General features: G+C 38.2%; 2 protein-coding genes across 4 annotated transcripts; both read left to right on the forward strand.

The window, feature by feature from the left end:
* Positions 1-414: 414 nt before the first annotated feature.
* On the forward strand, positions 415-7937 carry LOC137718472 (kinesin-like protein KIN-6). Its single transcript, XM_068458029.1, has 22 exons — positions 415-988; positions 1128-1327; positions 1427-1550; positions 1633-1727; positions 1853-1988; positions 2223-2288; positions 2489-2551; positions 2840-2890; positions 3040-3122; positions 3217-3331; positions 3888-3954; positions 4055-4155; positions 4295-4471; positions 4602-4676; positions 4780-4879; positions 5117-5211; positions 5492-6792; positions 6908-6986; positions 7074-7208; positions 7295-7419; positions 7507-7582; positions 7677-7937. The coding sequence occupies exons 1-22, from the start codon at positions 482-484 to the stop codon at positions 7770-7772; spliced, it is 3867 nt and encodes a 1288-aa protein (XP_068314130.1). The 5' UTR covers positions 415-481; the 3' UTR covers positions 7773-7937.
* A 1932-nt stretch (positions 7938-9869) lies between these two features.
* Positions 9870-15996, forward strand: LOC137717793 (uncharacterized). 3 transcript variants are annotated; one of them, XR_011065825.1, is made up of 4 exons: positions 9870-10156; positions 10594-10647; positions 12449-15729; positions 15836-15996. XR_011065825.1 is itself a non-coding variant. In XM_068457281.1 (3 exons), the coding sequence occupies exon 3, from the start codon at positions 12521-12523 to the stop codon at positions 15584-15586; it is 3066 nt and encodes a 1021-aa protein (XP_068313382.1). In that variant the 5' UTR covers positions 9870-10156; positions 10594-10647; positions 12449-12520; the 3' UTR covers positions 15587-15996. The 3 variants fall into 3 exon arrangements, 1 of the variants encoding a protein (XP_068313382.1); XR_011065826.1 differs by having other exon boundaries at positions 15839-15996; XM_068457281.1 differs by having other exon boundaries at positions 12449-15996.
* Positions 15997-16224: the final 228 nt, after the last annotated feature.

Genomic DNA, 16224 nt, shown 5'->3' on the forward strand with positions numbered 1-16224 from the left:
CCCTTATTTTTTCAAATTCGAACTTAAAACTTTTTGGAGGGGCAAAAATTCAATTTATAATCAAAACATTATGTTTCAAGGGAACTTTAACAAAATACTCCCGGTACTATTTACTTTAACAAAAAAAATCATTTTTTTACATTAAAATATTAATCCTGGTACTAATGAAAAGGACTTTAAAACTTTGAGTTTTAACGATACAGAAAAAATAAAGGGTAAAGTGAATAATATCAAGATTGATCTTTTAGTGTAAAAATATAATTTTTTGTTAAAATAAAACAGGAATTTTTTTCGGTAAAGTTCCTTAATACATTTGTAATTATAGAAATATTGCGTTCCCTTTTCGAAAGCAAAGTTCAAAACTTGAAATAGCCGCATGGCTCCATTTTAGCGCTAAAACTCAAACGGAAAAAAAGAAAAAGAAAAGGCGTGACGTTGAGAGCGGAGACGAAGCGACACCGCACACACTCACTGATTGAGTATGGAGATCAACAGCCCAGCACCGGGTCCGAACACGCTTCGCCGTAACCCTCACCGGAGGGCCAGGCCAACGCCAACGCCCGCCACAGCAGCTCGAGAAATGCAAATTCCGTCTTCAATTGCTCCCGGAGTACGATCTTTCCCAACCCAAGAAATCCTCTCCTTGGACGTTGCTAAACCGAACCCCGTGGCCGAAAACCTTAGGGTTTTTCTGAGGATTCGGCCCCTTGTGCCGTCCAAGCTTGGGGACAAAACAGGCGGCTTCGGGGCGGATCAGAATCCGAAGCCGAGATTAAAAAATACTTGGCCCCAAAACCCGGCGAAGAAGAAGTCGGCGGCCGGACGATCGCCGCAGAACAACAGAAAGATAAAGGAAGAAGTCTGTATAAAGGTGAATACTTCTCATTCCGTGACGCTATCGCCGCCACTAGCACTGCAGGAATCTAACCGCACGAAGACTGAGGTTTATGAGGGGTTTTCGCACGTCTTCTCCTCTGATTCCTCTCAGGTTAGTTTTCGTTTGTGTTATTTTTGGTTGGAGACAGAATGCTGGAAAATTCAGTGGAAAGTATGATTTCAAATTGTTCTTTTATAATAATCATGTATAAATCTCTTTCCTTTTGGCGAATTTGTGTTGTTGTTGATAGGAAGAGGTGTATGATAAGATGATGAAGCCTTTAGTGGAAGAATTTCTGAGGGGTAAGAGTGGGATGCTGGCTGCATTGGGGCCTAGTGGCTCGGGTAAGACGCATACGGTGTTTGGGTGCCCCAGGCAGCCGGGTATGGTTCCGCTTGCTCTTCAACATATCTTCAATCAGACTTCAGGGAGCATTTCTGAGTCTTCGAGGTATTGGGCAACGTCAACACGTGATTTTAGTCTTTAGATTTAGTTGCTGGACCTGTTACTCAACTTATATCGTATGATGTCTTCATTCACTCTTCACAGATTATTTTTCATATCGATCTTCGAGATAAGCTCTGAACGAGGCAAAGGAGAAAGGCTATTTGACTTATCTCCTAATGGTGGAGATTTAAGCATGCAACAATCAACCCTAAGAGGCTTGCAAGAGGTTGACTACTATCTTTGAGTTGAATTTGATTATGTGGTTGGATATTGGAAATAACGAGCACCTATTCTATTTCTGTAAACAGATACGCATTTCTGACGCTAGACAGGCAGAATCGTTAATTGCTCAGGCAATGCTAAAGCGTGCAACGGGAATGACAAATGCAAATAGCCAGTCAAGGTGTGTGACAGTCATTGATGAACTTACGTATTCTTTGTTTCATTCATTTTTCTACATTGTTTCTTACAATGTCTGAATTTTATGATCACATAAGAATTATGGCTACATTTTTTATATGCTTCTAGCCGGTCGCAGTGTATTATAAACATTCGCGCTGTTGCTGACAAGTGTAATGGAGATGATAATAATCAAGCAAATGATGGCGTCCTCACTATTGTTGATCTTGCTGGAGCGGAAAGAGAAAAAAGAACTGGAAATCAGGTTTCACATATGTGACTGAATTATTCTCTTTGAAGTGCTGTTTTTTAAATGTTGAAGTTTGTTCAATTTTGGATGTTCAATGCATCCCTCAGAGCATGATATTTGCTCTATAATTGTTACCACCATCTCGCCAGATCTATACTATTAGTATTTTTGGGATACTTCGATTAATGACAGATTTTTTGCACAAGTCTTGATTTTGAATAATGATTTTGTTCTTCTTTTAATTTTCAGGGAGCCAGATTGTTCGAAAGTAATTTCATCAACAATACGTCAATGGTTATAGGCTTGTGCTTGAGAGTATGTTGCCTTAAGTTGATTTTCTAGACTTTATTATTCATTTGCATTTTTATGATAATCAGTTCACCATTTTACTTGGGTGATTATTGCTTGCTCATTTTTTTACAAATTTTAAGTCTCCTAGCTCTCTCTCTCTCCCCCCCCTCTCCCTATGCGTGTATGTGTCTATAGTCATTTTCCTTTCTTTTTTGTGGATTTAGTCGTTACTGGAGCATCAGAAGAACCCTAAGAAACCATTGCAGAAACACTTTCAGAACTCTTTGGTAATGTTTTCCTCTACTTATTGAAAATATGTAATATGTTTTGCTTTGCTGATTTATGTACATAGTTGATTGGAATGGCCAACTGAGATGTATGTATGCTCATCATGCATCTTAGTTATCTGATCTATTGACGAGAAACAATCTTTTGTTTAAGTACCTAATACAAAGATTCGAATTGGCATGAAATATTGCCAGGGTTGGTTTTTTATTTTTGGAGGTCTTTTGATAACTTTAATACAATTTAGGATCAAATGTTATTAATGCGATTTTTTTTTTCTCTTCGAACAGTTAACCAAGTATCTGCGAGATTATTTGGAAGGCAAGAAGAGGATGGCATTGGTATGCTGTCTTATTTCCAAAATTGGATAACCAATGGAGTTTGTTCAAAAACTTTTGATGAGTTGGAATATTCAAAATATGTTTTCATTTTCTTGCGGTTTTGTTGCCGTTCCAAATTATCTCATGCACTTTCTTTCTTAAACTCGCAGATTTTAACAGTCAAATCAGGAGAAGGGGATTATCGTGATACATCTTACGTGCTGAGACAAGCCTCACCTTTTATGGAAATCAAGTACAATTCACGCCTCCAACCCAAAAATTGCACATTATATTTGAACTATTTCTTGCTGTATGAAGTGTTAACAGCTTTGTACCATGTATTTCAGGTATAATTATGTTGAAGAACCATCAAATATCTCATACCCCAAAAGGCATTTCCAAGCTTTGTCTAGAACTGAGCAGCGCAAAAAAATGAAAGTTACTGATCCCGATGCTTGCGCTGTATGTCTTTCTTGGTTAAATGATTCTTTCAATACCTTACAAGTTATATTATTATTTCATTTGTGTCTCAATTTCATTGCTGCCTTCAGATGTTGTTTTGTCAGTATGCCTATCTGAAGAGTAACATAAGATCATTTCACTTTCTCTTTTATGCTTGCCGTTTACTTTCTTGAAACATTGTTTGACTGCACCGTTGTAAATATGAAGACAATACTAGATGCTTCTTCATTGAAATTATTTTTAATGGGATTAGCGTTTCCATTTTGACTTTGTTTCTGATCAGTGTTTTTATCATTGTATCCATGCTACACATGTTCCCAAACTTTTGCAAAAATTTATGGATGAATATTATGTACACATTGGGTGTTGTGATTATTTTGGTATTTGGTGTGAGTGTTTCCAAAAATTTCTCTGTATCTATGTTGTAGCTTAATTGGAATAATTGGAAGCAACTATGACATGTATTATAGTTCCCAAGTGTCTGTATCACTATTGGATTATTTTAAAGAAAACCTAAAGCATATCTTCATCACTTCTATTTTCTGGTTGATTTCAGATTGAAGAACACAAAAGTATTGAAGCTGAAAATGCACTATCCAAGGAAGGTTCTGTAAAAAGCAGTGGTAACTTAGATGGACTTACCCACTTTCTTTTTCTTATTCCAACCGCCAGGATTCCTTATCTAATTTGCTTAGTTTCTGCTCTGTGCATTTACAAAATCAGGTTGTGTTGACTCCGATCAGGGAGAGAGAAACCATCGGATAATGCAGAGTTTTTCCAAAGCTATATGGAATGTTTTGAAGCAGTATAAAGAAAAACTCAAGGTAATGAAGAGTTTTTAAGTTTTTGGGAAGTGATATCTTCTTGTTGTGAAACACACAAGATTTTTAAAGTTAATTAACCAGCTCCATATACTCATCTGTATTGGCCAAAAAGTATAATCATCAATCTAATTGTAAGTAGGTGGCAGATGATGAAATCCAACATCTCAGAGAAAATCTCATGACCGAACAGATAAGATGTCTTGAGCTTGAAAAGGAGCTCAAGGATGTCCAGTCCTGCTGTTCATGTTCCAACAGAGAAGCAGTTGAGGTCAGCTTGTCTGGAGTGGGTGGTCAAGAATCTAGCAATCTTGATGAGGTTTGACATATTTTGTCTTGCTCAACTATTATCTACCTCTTAGAGTTTGGTTTCATGTTTGACTTGGTTAGTAATCTTATCTTTAATGAATTTACTTACGCTAAGTGGTATTACCTTCCTGATATACTAGGTGAAAAGTTTGGATGTTGGTGAGGTGAGTACTTTATGCCTTGAACTTGAAAACCCAAATAAGCAAGATCATCAGGTAAGAACTATCAAGAAAGAAGATTTTAATCTTATCGTTTAGAGTGATTTACATTTTAGTTGAATTGGAATTTAACGTAGCTGTTACATGCTACATAACGCAGACATGTGAGAGAGTTTCTGGCAGTGAACATAGTGCCATGGATCTGTGTGAGTCTATATCTGTCAGACCAGAGGATAGTTATTTGAGTGTGGATGGAGCAGGTTAGACTTGAAGAGTTCAATAGTTTACATTTGCATATCATGTTGTACCTGTAGTTTTTACCATGATTTGTAGTTTGTAGTTGTAGCTTCTTAACCAGTAAGTAGTTCTGTGGACTTTGACCACAAAACACAAGAACCTCTTGAATCTTGGTTTTGTGTCAGTCTGATATTCTTTTGCCTACTAGGTATCATTTCCACAGAGTTTCTAGCTTGAGTTTGTAAGTTTAAGGTTTTCAGGTTTTATGGTGGACTCTTATCAGTCACTTGCCATGCATAGAAAGGATAGCTGCTCTTCTGTTGAACTGGACGACTTGCTTGGTGAGGGGCATAAGGTTAGACTCTTGAACTATATTTTGAATTTTTGTGATTCTTTGAATCTTATTTTTCTTCCAATGATGTTTATCTTGTCTGTACGTTTTCAAGCTTTTTCATTGTGCTCATACATACTTCCAGCCAATCGTTTTTTTTTTTTTTTAACTTTTGTTTTACATCATCACTGTCATGAAAAAGTATATGGCTACACTCTATATGATTCTTTTTACCTCTTCTTTACATAAGACTCTTGTTAACTAGTGTGAATAATTGCACGTGGTTCTTTTCCCTGTTAAATAGGAATCATCAAAAGATATTTCCTTAAATGGATATTGCAATGGTGTTGACCTGCTAGATGATGAGAGTTCACTCAATACTTCTTTCCAAGCATTACAGACGGAGAACTTGGAGGAGGTTGCCTCTACTGGACAAAGTAATGGTGTTGACCTGCTAGATTGTGAGAGTGGCCTCGACACTTCTTGCCAAGCTATACAGTTGAAGAAATCGGAAGATGTCCCCTCTACTGGACATTGCAATGCTGTTGACCTGGTAGATAGTGAGAATTTACTCAATACTTGTTGCCAAGCATTACAGACGGAGAACTTGGAGGAGGTTGCCTCTACTGGACAAAGTAATGGTGTTGACCTGCTAGCTTGTGAGAGTGGCCTTGATACTTCTTGCCAAGCTATATGGTTGACGAAATCGGAAGATGTCCCCTCTACTGGACATTGCAATGCTGTTGACCTGCTAGATGGTGAGAGTGCACTCGATACTTCTTGCCAAGCATTACAGATGGAGAACTTGGAGGAGCGTGCTTTTGCTGGACAACGTAATGGTGTTGACCTGCTAGATTGTGAGAGTGGCCTTGATATTTCTTGCCAAGCTATACAGTTGAAGAAATCAGAAGATGTCCCCTCTACTGGACATTGCAATGCTGTTGACCTGCTAAATAGTGAGAGTTCACTCGATACTTCTTGCCAAGCCTTACGGACGGAGAACTTGGAGGAGGTTGCCTCTACTGGACAAAGTAATGGTGTTGACCTGCTAGATTGTGAGAGTGGCCTTGATACTTCTTGCCAAGCTATACAGTTGAAGAAATCGGAAGATGTCCCCTCTACTGGACACTGCATTGCTGTTGACCTGCTAGATAGTGAGAGTGCACTTGATACTTCTTGCCAAGCATTACAGATGGAGAACTTGGTGGAGGTTGCCTCTACTGGACAATGTAATGGTGTTGACCTGCTAGATTGTGAGAGTGGACTTGATACTTCTTGCCAAGCTATACAGTTGAAGAAATCGGAAGATGTCCCCTCTACTGGACACTGCATTGCTGTTGGCCTGCTAGATGGTGGGAGTGCGCTCGATACTTCTTGCCAAGCATTACAGACGGAGAACTTGGAGGAGGTTGCCTTTACTGGACAATGTAATGGTGTTGACCTGCTAGATTGTGAGAGTGGCCTTGATACCTCTTGCCAAGTCATACGGTGGGAGAAATCTGAATATGTCCTCTCTACCGGACATTATAGTGTTGTTAGCCAGCTAGATTGTGAGAGTGGACTTGATACTTCTTGCCAAGCTTTACAGTTGGAGAAATCGGAAAGGTTAGGGGGTGTTATATCATTTTAAATTTCGGTTGCCTGCTTGATTTCCTTAAAAGGATTTTGTATTAAGCACCTTTTTGGCTGAATTCTTGCCTATATTTATTGTTCTAATCAGGAGAGCTTCGCCTTCTTCATCTCCATCACCAAAGGATGTCAGTGCGGTGGATGTTGAGGATGAGATTCAGAAGCCTCGGGTAAAGTTCTTGGCACACTCTTTTTACTTGTTTTCCATGAGCTTTTAAAAGAACTTGCACCTCAATAAGTTTTCCTGTTTCTCCTAGGAATTATCGAACTTTCCAACATCGCCGAAGGTAGACCTTGTGTTAACTAAAGGGTGCGATGTTATTGCAATTCCAGACAGTGAAACAAGAGATTCTGGTGTTTTGGATGTGAAGGATGAGATTCAGAAGCCCCGGGTAAAGTCAGCATTCTCTTTTTTTACTTGTTTTCAATGAGCTTTTTAAAGAACTTGCACCTCAATGAGTTTTCCTGTTTCTTCTAGGAATTATTGAACTTTCCAACATCACCGAAGGAAGACCTTGTGTCAACTAAAGGGTGCGATGTTATTGAGATTCCTGACAGTGAACCGGGTGTTAAAATCTCTACAAAAACAGAAAAACCGAAAAGGTTCTTCTACGATCATTGTTTTTTTTCTCTACTACTGCATTGGAATGAATGGCTCTCTTCTGAACCCTTTTATATGGAAATAAACAGGAGACTTTTGCCTGCATCATCCTTATTGCTAAGGGATTTCAGTACTCTGGACATTGACGATGATGAGAAGCCAAAGGTAAAAACCCGTCTCTCTCCCTCTCTCGCTCTCTCTCCCCCCATCTCTCTCTCCGGATATATAATGATGCATTGCTAATAAAACCAATTTGCAGCGTGGAAAGAAGAAATCAGGTGCCGTTGAAGAAAGGCACAGAACGCAAGGTAGCATCTCTCTTTTGCGTTTGCTCCACAGAAATCTTCCTAGTTAGGAATTAGTACCAGTTCATTTTGCACCTGGCCCATTTTTCTGTTGTGTTTTGGCCCCCTCTGCAATTAGTGTGGTGTGCAAAGTTGGATGAAAATATATTTATCTATATGCTTGCATTACCTATATCGTATGAGAAACATTCCGACATGCATTCCTGACCATGTTATTTAAGAACATTTTTATAAAATAAAATAAAAAAATAATTATTTTGTATTTTAGTCACATCTGGCTACACGTGATCTCACTTAATGTAAGTGTTATAGTCAAACACTCTTATCGAAAATCGTACCAAAAAATCTTAATATGTTATGATATTTGGCTTTGTTAACCACTAATTAGTTACAATTTACTATCGAAAGAGACTTTTGATCGATCGATGGGCCGATATGGGGCTTTTGAAAAGTGTTTAATGACAAATGAATATGTCATCAACACTTCATTTTTGTTTTTACAATCTCTCTTGAATGCTATTCTCATACGAACTTTTTAGAAGAGATCTTTATTTTTCTGTAGCAAATGCGTGAGTCCACGTCTACGAAATTCTTTGAATTTGATATGTGAATATGTTGAAAGTTAAGTGCAAACAGCGTTGTCATTATTTTGGTTGTACCAAGAATTCTTGACATTCTTATATATTCTTTATTTTGTTGTTTTGTCTTTTTATTTTTGTTTTTAGTGCTTTTAATCCAGACATGTAAGTCACGTTATGAGTTCAATTTTCAACGTTGGTGAATTACACAGAAGGATGTTGAAATGTTTTTACGAGTCTTCTCGTTCTTTCAAAAAGAGAACTGCCTTTAAAAAAAAAAAAAAAAAAAGGTTTTTAAATTAGTACGTGAAAATTGCTTATTCTCAAAGATAATAAAAGCTATTGAACACCACTAGTAATGATAAAAATGGTTCGCTAACCACTGTGCAAAGCGATGGTGATCTTTTCAAACGAAGCCATTTGGCGAAAGTCCAATTTTTTGTCGTTTTTTATCCACTAATAAATTTGTTGGCAAGTTGTCAATGTTTGTTTTCTAAATAAATTTGTAGGCATCTTGTCTATGTTTAGGGTTAAATTAAAAACTTTGGTCCGTAGATTCTTAATTTTTTTCTGTTGCGAAAAATTGGTAATATTGGAGAAATTAATATAGACAATATACAATTGTTGTCCTATAAAAGGACTTGTAACGTCAATGCGTAAATTGAGGGGTGTAATGCTTAAAGTGGTTTTACAATTTTGTAAGCAATGCACTACTTCGACAACGCAATACAATATCGGAACAGGTAAAAGAAAAATCATAGTCGTCGTTACCTAAAAAACGTTCTAAGTCAATAATATTTATCTTCTCGATGTTACTAAAGCCAAATTCTAATCCCCTCTACTTATCTATAGTATCAGCAACTAAATTAAGGAAATGAATCATCTCCGGATTCCTTCCTCTTAATCTACCAAATCAAGGAATCCGTACTGTTGAAATTTGATCTAATGTCTAAAGTTATTATAAATTTTAAAGTGGACCTCAGTTTGTAATCATTTGACTTTAACAACACGAGTTTTCTGATTTGGTGAATTAAAAAAAAAGAGATCTGAGATGATGTTTTTCCTAAATTAACAAACAAACAAGATAAACTATAAACCATCATGTCACTAAACTCGATCACATGCGTGCGTGAGCCACACGTGACCGCGACGGGACCCCATGAAAGTGACAAGGATAAGCCTCCCTCCTTTTCAGCCCGTAGGCTTTAGTTTAGACCACGTCCCACCCCCCTGCGAAAAGCCCATAAGCCCCACAACGAAATTGACATTTTTGGTTTTTGGTGCATCCACCTGTCACCTTTGCATTCCCCCATTCGAACAACACGTCACCGTTTCATTGGTCGAGCTTGTCGTTTAAAAAAAGATTTTTTAGCGTGATTGGTAGACGAAGTAGTACATTATGTGCCAATATATAAATAATGAAATATGTGCGTTAAAAATTTAATAACTTAAAAAATAAAGTTTATCATTACTTATATAAAACATTTCGTGTTCCGATCATAATAAAAAAAATTTCTTTAATGGATGAGAGCACGAGAAAATAAAAAACAAAACGAAAAATTAATCAAAACAAATTCAATTCAGAATTTCTGGAAAAAGGAAAAAAAAAAACAAGAGGAAACGGTACTCTCGTTTCTCTCTCTGGTTCGAAAAGAAGGCTTCACACAGAACAAGAGGAGGGTTTTACGAAGGAGGAGAGAGATACAAATCCTACGAGCTTGGAGAGAGAAAGCACAGCACATACACAGAAAAGAGAGAGAGAGAGAGAGAGAGAGAGAGAGAGAGAGAGAGAGAGAGAGCGGAGGAGCTTCTGAATTGGACTGAGTCAAAGCTAGGGTTTTTTTTTGTCCGCGAAGGTAAAGTAGACGACGAACTGCAGCTTCTAATTTTATTTTATTTTTGCCATTTTCCATTACAATTTTGTGAAATTAATTTGATTCCAATTCGGAATTAGCCTTAATTAAGCACCATCTCTCGCGGCATTAATCCCGTAATCCTGATTAATTTTTCCATATCCGTATATTTTCACCACTTCTCGTTCGTCCGAAGTGTGAAAAGGTGGGATTTTGATCCTCTTTGCTCTCACTCCCCTGTTTTGGATATTAGGGTTTCCGGTGTTTGGATTTTATAGCATATACTTATAGCTAAATCAATGGAGTTATATGATTAGTGGTATGAGTCTAGGTTTTACTGTCTGATTCAGTGTGTGTCGGTAATTTTTTCCCCTAATCATGTTATATACTTCGGAATTTCTTTTCGTGCATTGAATTTGTTGCCTCTTCGGTTGTTTCAGGATTAGGTTGCGTCGTATTTGTCGATGTGATCCGAAAACTCCAATCTTCATCAGGTACGGATGCTACTCTCTGTCTCTTATTGGTTTAATGAGAGATTTGCGATTTGGTATATGTAAATATGTTTTGTGTGGGCATGATGTTTTTATCGTGGGCGTGCTTGGATGATCGATTATCAGCATATTTTAAATTTGGCGGAGAAGCAAAATTTACACTCTGAATACGACTTCGATTTCATGATATATATTGAACAACGTAGCTTCATTTTTGTATGACTCTATGTGGATTAGACTTAAGAATGCTAGATGTTGTTCGTGTGAGAGTAGGCTACTTTCTGCTTATTTATGCCAGCGTTTCTTCCCTATCTACACAATTACAGATCATATCTCTTAAAAGTTATTTGTTTCTTTGAACTTTAGTGACAAGTGCTTTTGTATGTGTTTCACACTCTTTGAAAAACCTCTCATTTATTAATCCATTGTTTGGCTGCACATGCACTTGTGTGGACTAGTGGAAGACCTTTATTGAAATTTGATGATATTTGATTGTATAATAAGTTTATGATGGTCTGGTCAAGGAATCTAACAGTCTAGCAATAAGTTTTGTTAGGCTATTATTTACAATGGGTTAATATACTGGATATAAATGTGTGAATCTTGTATCTGAATTTTGGTATAACCACAGATTCATTCAAGTGGGAACATCAATGTTGATACATTGGTCACGTAGTTCTAAATTTTGTGAGTTGAGTTCTGTAAGGGAGAAATAGTTCATTTGTGAATCTGTCCGATACGAAATTTACCTGAAAGGATCACTTCTAGTATAAATACAGCTTGTCTTATGCCTCATCATCATAATTTGATATTTTATTTTATTCTTGGATTTTTTTTTTTTTCTTAGCTTGGTTGTACCCAACCTTTTCCTCTCTTACTTATGTTATTGTCATCTTATCTCTTCGTGGTTGTAATTTGTCAATGGTGGCAATGCATCATTTGGGGCTTATGTATAGTTCAAACTCATGCTTGATCTATGCTTTATTTCCAAAGTTCTTAATTGGAAAGAATTGTTTAGTTTTAAATTTTTTGAGTTCATTTAATTCTTGAGCGTTAAATGTTATTAACTAATTGGGTTTGCAGGTATTCTGTCTTGCCAGTTTAGAACATATTAATATTTATAACCATTGTTGCCAAGTTAACAAATTTATGTTCAAGTCTCTACAAGCTTGATGTGGATCAACGTTTCCTCTTTAAGTTAGAGTTTTCACATAATGTATTTGTTTGATTGATAGTGTATCAGATCATTTAATTAAATTTTTTTCTTATTCCTTTTACTTTTTACTCTTTGCCTCACTATAGAGTATTTTTATTGCACTTATCGGATTTTGTATTGCTTGGGACAATCAATTGGTTTAAACTTCTTATACTTGGATAGTTAGATGTAGGTGAATATTTACTTGAATCTGTAATCAGTTCAAATCATTTTGTTCTCTTGACCTAATAATACTAGAAGTGTAGAATATGCACTTATGTTTCACATCACCTTTTGAATAAGAAGAAATGATATCAATGACATTAATAGTAATATGCCTTAAATTTTTACTATTTGTTGCACGATTAGAGGAACTTATTAGAAGTTGGTGCGAAAATCATTAAATATAACCATGCCCTGAGGCACCACCTGCCTGATCAAAAGGCTTTTCGTAAAATTGTTCAATTCTGTCTTTCTAACCAGTTAAGGGACATCATCATCTGTTATATTTTTGTTGTAGTACAGATATGGTAAATTGCTTATGGTGGTATTAATTTCTGTGTAAGTTCTTTTATTGATTTTTGACGTAACCATTTGTAATTAATGCAGTTCTGAATGAAAATTAAAGCATTGGTGTTCTGCATGGAATTCTTGTTGTGTAAGCATGCTGTGTAAAGCACCATGACTCTTGAAGATTTCTTTACCTTAACTGAGATGAAAGATGGACTCACAGCCCCATCGCGAGTTCAGGAGCTGGTCACCGTAATGCAGAGTGAGAAAGATTCTGTCGTGAATAATATTGGTGATGCAACCCGGCAGTGGGCTGCTGTTGCAAGCACAATTGCTGCCACGGAGAATAAGGACTGTCTTGATCTTTTTATTCAATTAGATGGACTCATGTTTGTTGATAGATGGCTAAAAGATGCCCAAAATTTAAGTAAAGATACAAATGAGAACTTTGTAGAAGAGTCAATAACTGCTCTGTTACGAGCACTTGAAAAGCTGCATAGACACAATAAGGGGTCATTATCTTCAGGGATCTGGAGTACCGTGAAGAGTCTTCTTAGCTACAGAAGCTCCATGGTTCAGGATCAAGCAAGACTGCTGTTTGATAGCTGGAAGGAGGATGGTAATGCAGTTCATGTTGATTTTGTGAATGCTGGGGTTCTCTCAAATGATGGGAGTTCTAAGAGTTTGGAAGAAGATTCTAAGCCATCTGCTTTAAATGTTACTTCAGAAGTAGGTGATCACAGAGAAAATCATTCATCAGGACCTAACCCAGATGAAGTAATGCCATTAAGGACTTCGGGTGATCTTCAACCAGAAAGTGCTGATGCTTTACCAATACAACCTTGTAACAAAGAGTCTCCCCCAACCCACAAACATTTAGACAGCGCTTACATCAAAGATGGATCCCTGGATACTTTGGCCTCTGCTGTTGTGTTGAACCCTATTCACGAAAATCCTATAAAAGATGAATCCTTTATATGTTCTGTGGGAGGGATTACTTCAGTTGGAACTTCTATTTTTCCGTTAGCAAAACTGAACAGTGTTGATGAACATTCAGACGGTCCAAAATTGAATGAGTTGTCAAAAAATGAAAATCAGGACCACAAAGTCAACAGTTCCCCTAAGAAGTTGGGAGTGACAGACATCTCTTCAGGGTCTGGTCTGTTGGAACCTGGGATTGTTTATTCAGGTGCTGATAGTGCTACTTCCCAGGATGTGGCAACTGATTCTGCTTTGCAAAAAAATGCCAATCAGGATGATTCTTGTGAAAAATATACTGCTTTTGGCAGTGAAGGGACGACTGCATCTGATCCAAAGGGTGTGGTGGATGATACAAGAGCTGTCAATCCTTGCAGTACTACAGTTCAAGAGGGTGAATGCTGTTCAAACACGCCGCAAGTCTCATCTGGGAATGGTAGTATTTCAGGAAAACTTGAAGATTTGGAGACTTCTTCCAAGATGGCTGTTGATGAAGATAAGGAGCATTCAAGCGATGAAGATGAGGAATTGACAATTCCTAATGAGTATCCTAAACTAGCAATTGATGCCAAAAGTCCTGACACAATTGATAAAAGAAGGTCAGATATTGAACTTGAGTATGGGATGGTTGATGCTCTAGAAGTTGCTCGACGGGTAGCCCAAGAATATGAAAGAGAAGAACCGGACTGCAGTTCATCTTCAGAGAAAACTTCAGAACGTGGACTCAGACAGGCCAATAGCCCAGAATCTATAAATGCAGAACAGGACTTACCTACTCAGGTTTCACCAAACGAGGCGCCAACTGAACAAAGTCATTCTGCAGAGCCAAATCCTGAGAGGGAGGACCGCATAGATAGTTCAGAAAATCTGTGCACTACTCCACATAGTCATTCGGCAGAGGCAAATCCTGATATGGAGTCCTCTCAGGTGACTGAAGCAGCTCAAGAACCAGAAGTTAACCCAGAAAAGGGTCTTTGTAGTTTTGATCTAAATCAAGAAGTGTGCTCCGATGAAATGGATCGCCCGGTAAATCCCGTCTCTACGCCAATTCCTGTTTCAAGACCAGTAGCAGCTGCTGGCTTACCTGGAGCCCGTTTGCAGTTTGAAGGGGCTATTGGGTGGATAGGATCTGCTGCGAATAGTGCTTTTCGCCGGGCATCTCCTCGTAGACTCTCAGATGGTGATAAGAATCTTTCTACAGGGACCACCAGTGATAGCTCAAAGCAGAGGCAAAATTGCCTTGACATTGATCTGAATGTGGCTGAGGATGGTGATGATTTAGGAAAACAAATTCTAGTGTCATCTGGCCTTCCTTCTGGGGAATCTTCAGTGGAAATGAGTCAGAATAGATCAGGGAGGCCCCATTTGGATCTGAATCGTATTGATGATGATGGTGATGCCTTACCATCAGATTCAAGGGTGGAAGGACAGTTCTTGTTCAACCGGACTGGCCGTCGCAGCCCATCTCCTGCTTCATCATCTTCATCAATGCAGCCTTCTATGAGGAATTTTGATTTGAATGACAGGCCATATTTTCATATTGATTCTGTAGATCATGGGCCGGGTAAGTCTTCTCAAAATGCATATGGATGGCCTAGACAGGATGCTTCAGTTATTTCTATCATGGGTACCAGAGTCGAGATAAACAGAAAAGAAGCTTCTCAAAATCTGTCCCTGGCAAACGGCAAGGCTATTGAGACCGCAACAGAAGCTACCATGGCAAGAACTGGAAGCTTTTTGGACATGGGTTCAACAGTCTCTTACTCTCACCCTCCTGTTTTCAGCTACAATGGATTGGCAACTGGACCCACCTTGTCGTTCTCCTCAGCCATGTATGGACCTGGTGGCACAATCCCCTACATGGTGGATTCCAGAGGAGCCACGGTTGTACCTCAAATTATGGCCTCTCCATCCGCTGTTCCTCCACATTTCTCCCAGTCACCGTTCATCATGAATTTGACTGGTGCGCAGCCAGGTCTAAATGGTGTGATAAATGGTGCTGGGCCATCACGCCCCAGTTTTGATCTGAACTCCGGCTTCATGGTTGATGGAGGCAATAGGGACTCGGTGGGCCTGAGGCAGCTCTTCATTCACGGTCAGGGAAGGTCAATGGAGGATCATTTCAGGAATAACTCACAACCCCCTTCAAGTTCTACAGTTGGTGGGAAAAGGAAGGAACCAGACAGCGGCTGGGAACCATACCCGTTCAGCTACAGACAGCAGCAGCAGCAGCAGCAACCACCGCCGCCATGGAGATAGAAGTTTTTTAACTACGCCCTGACATTTCTTTGGATCAGTTTCATAAATCCAACTAAGTGGTAGATTGATACACGCGATCCAGAAGTGGGTGAGCTCTTTCGCTCTAGCAGAACCCGAATAAAGTTGGATGGAGTTTTATCAAGGTAACATTATTTATGTGATTAATTGCTGAAGGAAGAAATTAGGTTCTTGTTTTTAATTTATTGGTTTTTTGTTTCGGTTTTCTCTTTTATGTGTTTCATTTCATAGAAGGCCAGGGCAGTGCAGTGCAGTGCAAAAATAGGGAGACTTTTTGGTACGATGTAGCTGTAATTTCTCTTCTATTCAATTTCTATGTATATCACACAAATTATAGGGACAAACAATTTCCTACATTATTTATTTTAGGCAGTCTCTCTTCCTTGCGTGTTCAGGTCTATCTTCACTAGTTGTGGTTATGTTATGAGCTCGGCTTGTATTTTAATTTATTGGTTTAGCAATCAAGTTTTGTTTTTGATACAACGATATCATTTACACTAAACGGACAAGGACTAAAGTTACACAATGGGCTGCCATAATGAATTGGTATTCACGATGTTCGAAGTTGAAAATACCAGTGGATTGTAATGCAAATTGACCAAAATGGAATCTTTCACAAA

Source organism: Pyrus communis, chromosome 15 (genome assembly GCF_963583255.1).
Source record: "Pyrus communis chromosome 15, drPyrComm1.1, whole genome shotgun sequence".
Lineage (NCBI taxonomy): Eukaryota > Viridiplantae > Streptophyta > Magnoliopsida > Rosales > Rosaceae > Pyrus > Pyrus communis.

Coding starts and splice junctions, on each gene's coding strand:
- LOC137718472 (XM_068458029.1), top strand. CDS start 482: ATGGAGATCAACAGCCCAGCACCGGGTCCGAACACGCTTCGCCGTAAC. Junction 1,989..2,222: donor AAAAAAGAACTGGAAATCAG/GTTTCACATATG, acceptor TTTAATTTTCAG/GGAGCCAGATTGTTCGAAAG. Junction 7,209..7,294: donor ATGAGATTCAGAAGCCCCGG/GTAAAGTCAGCA, acceptor TGTTTCTTCTAG/GAATTATTGAACTTTCCAAC.
- LOC137717793 (XM_068457281.1), top strand. CDS start 12,521: ATGACTCTTGAAGATTTCTTTACCTTAACTGAGATGAAAGATGGACTC.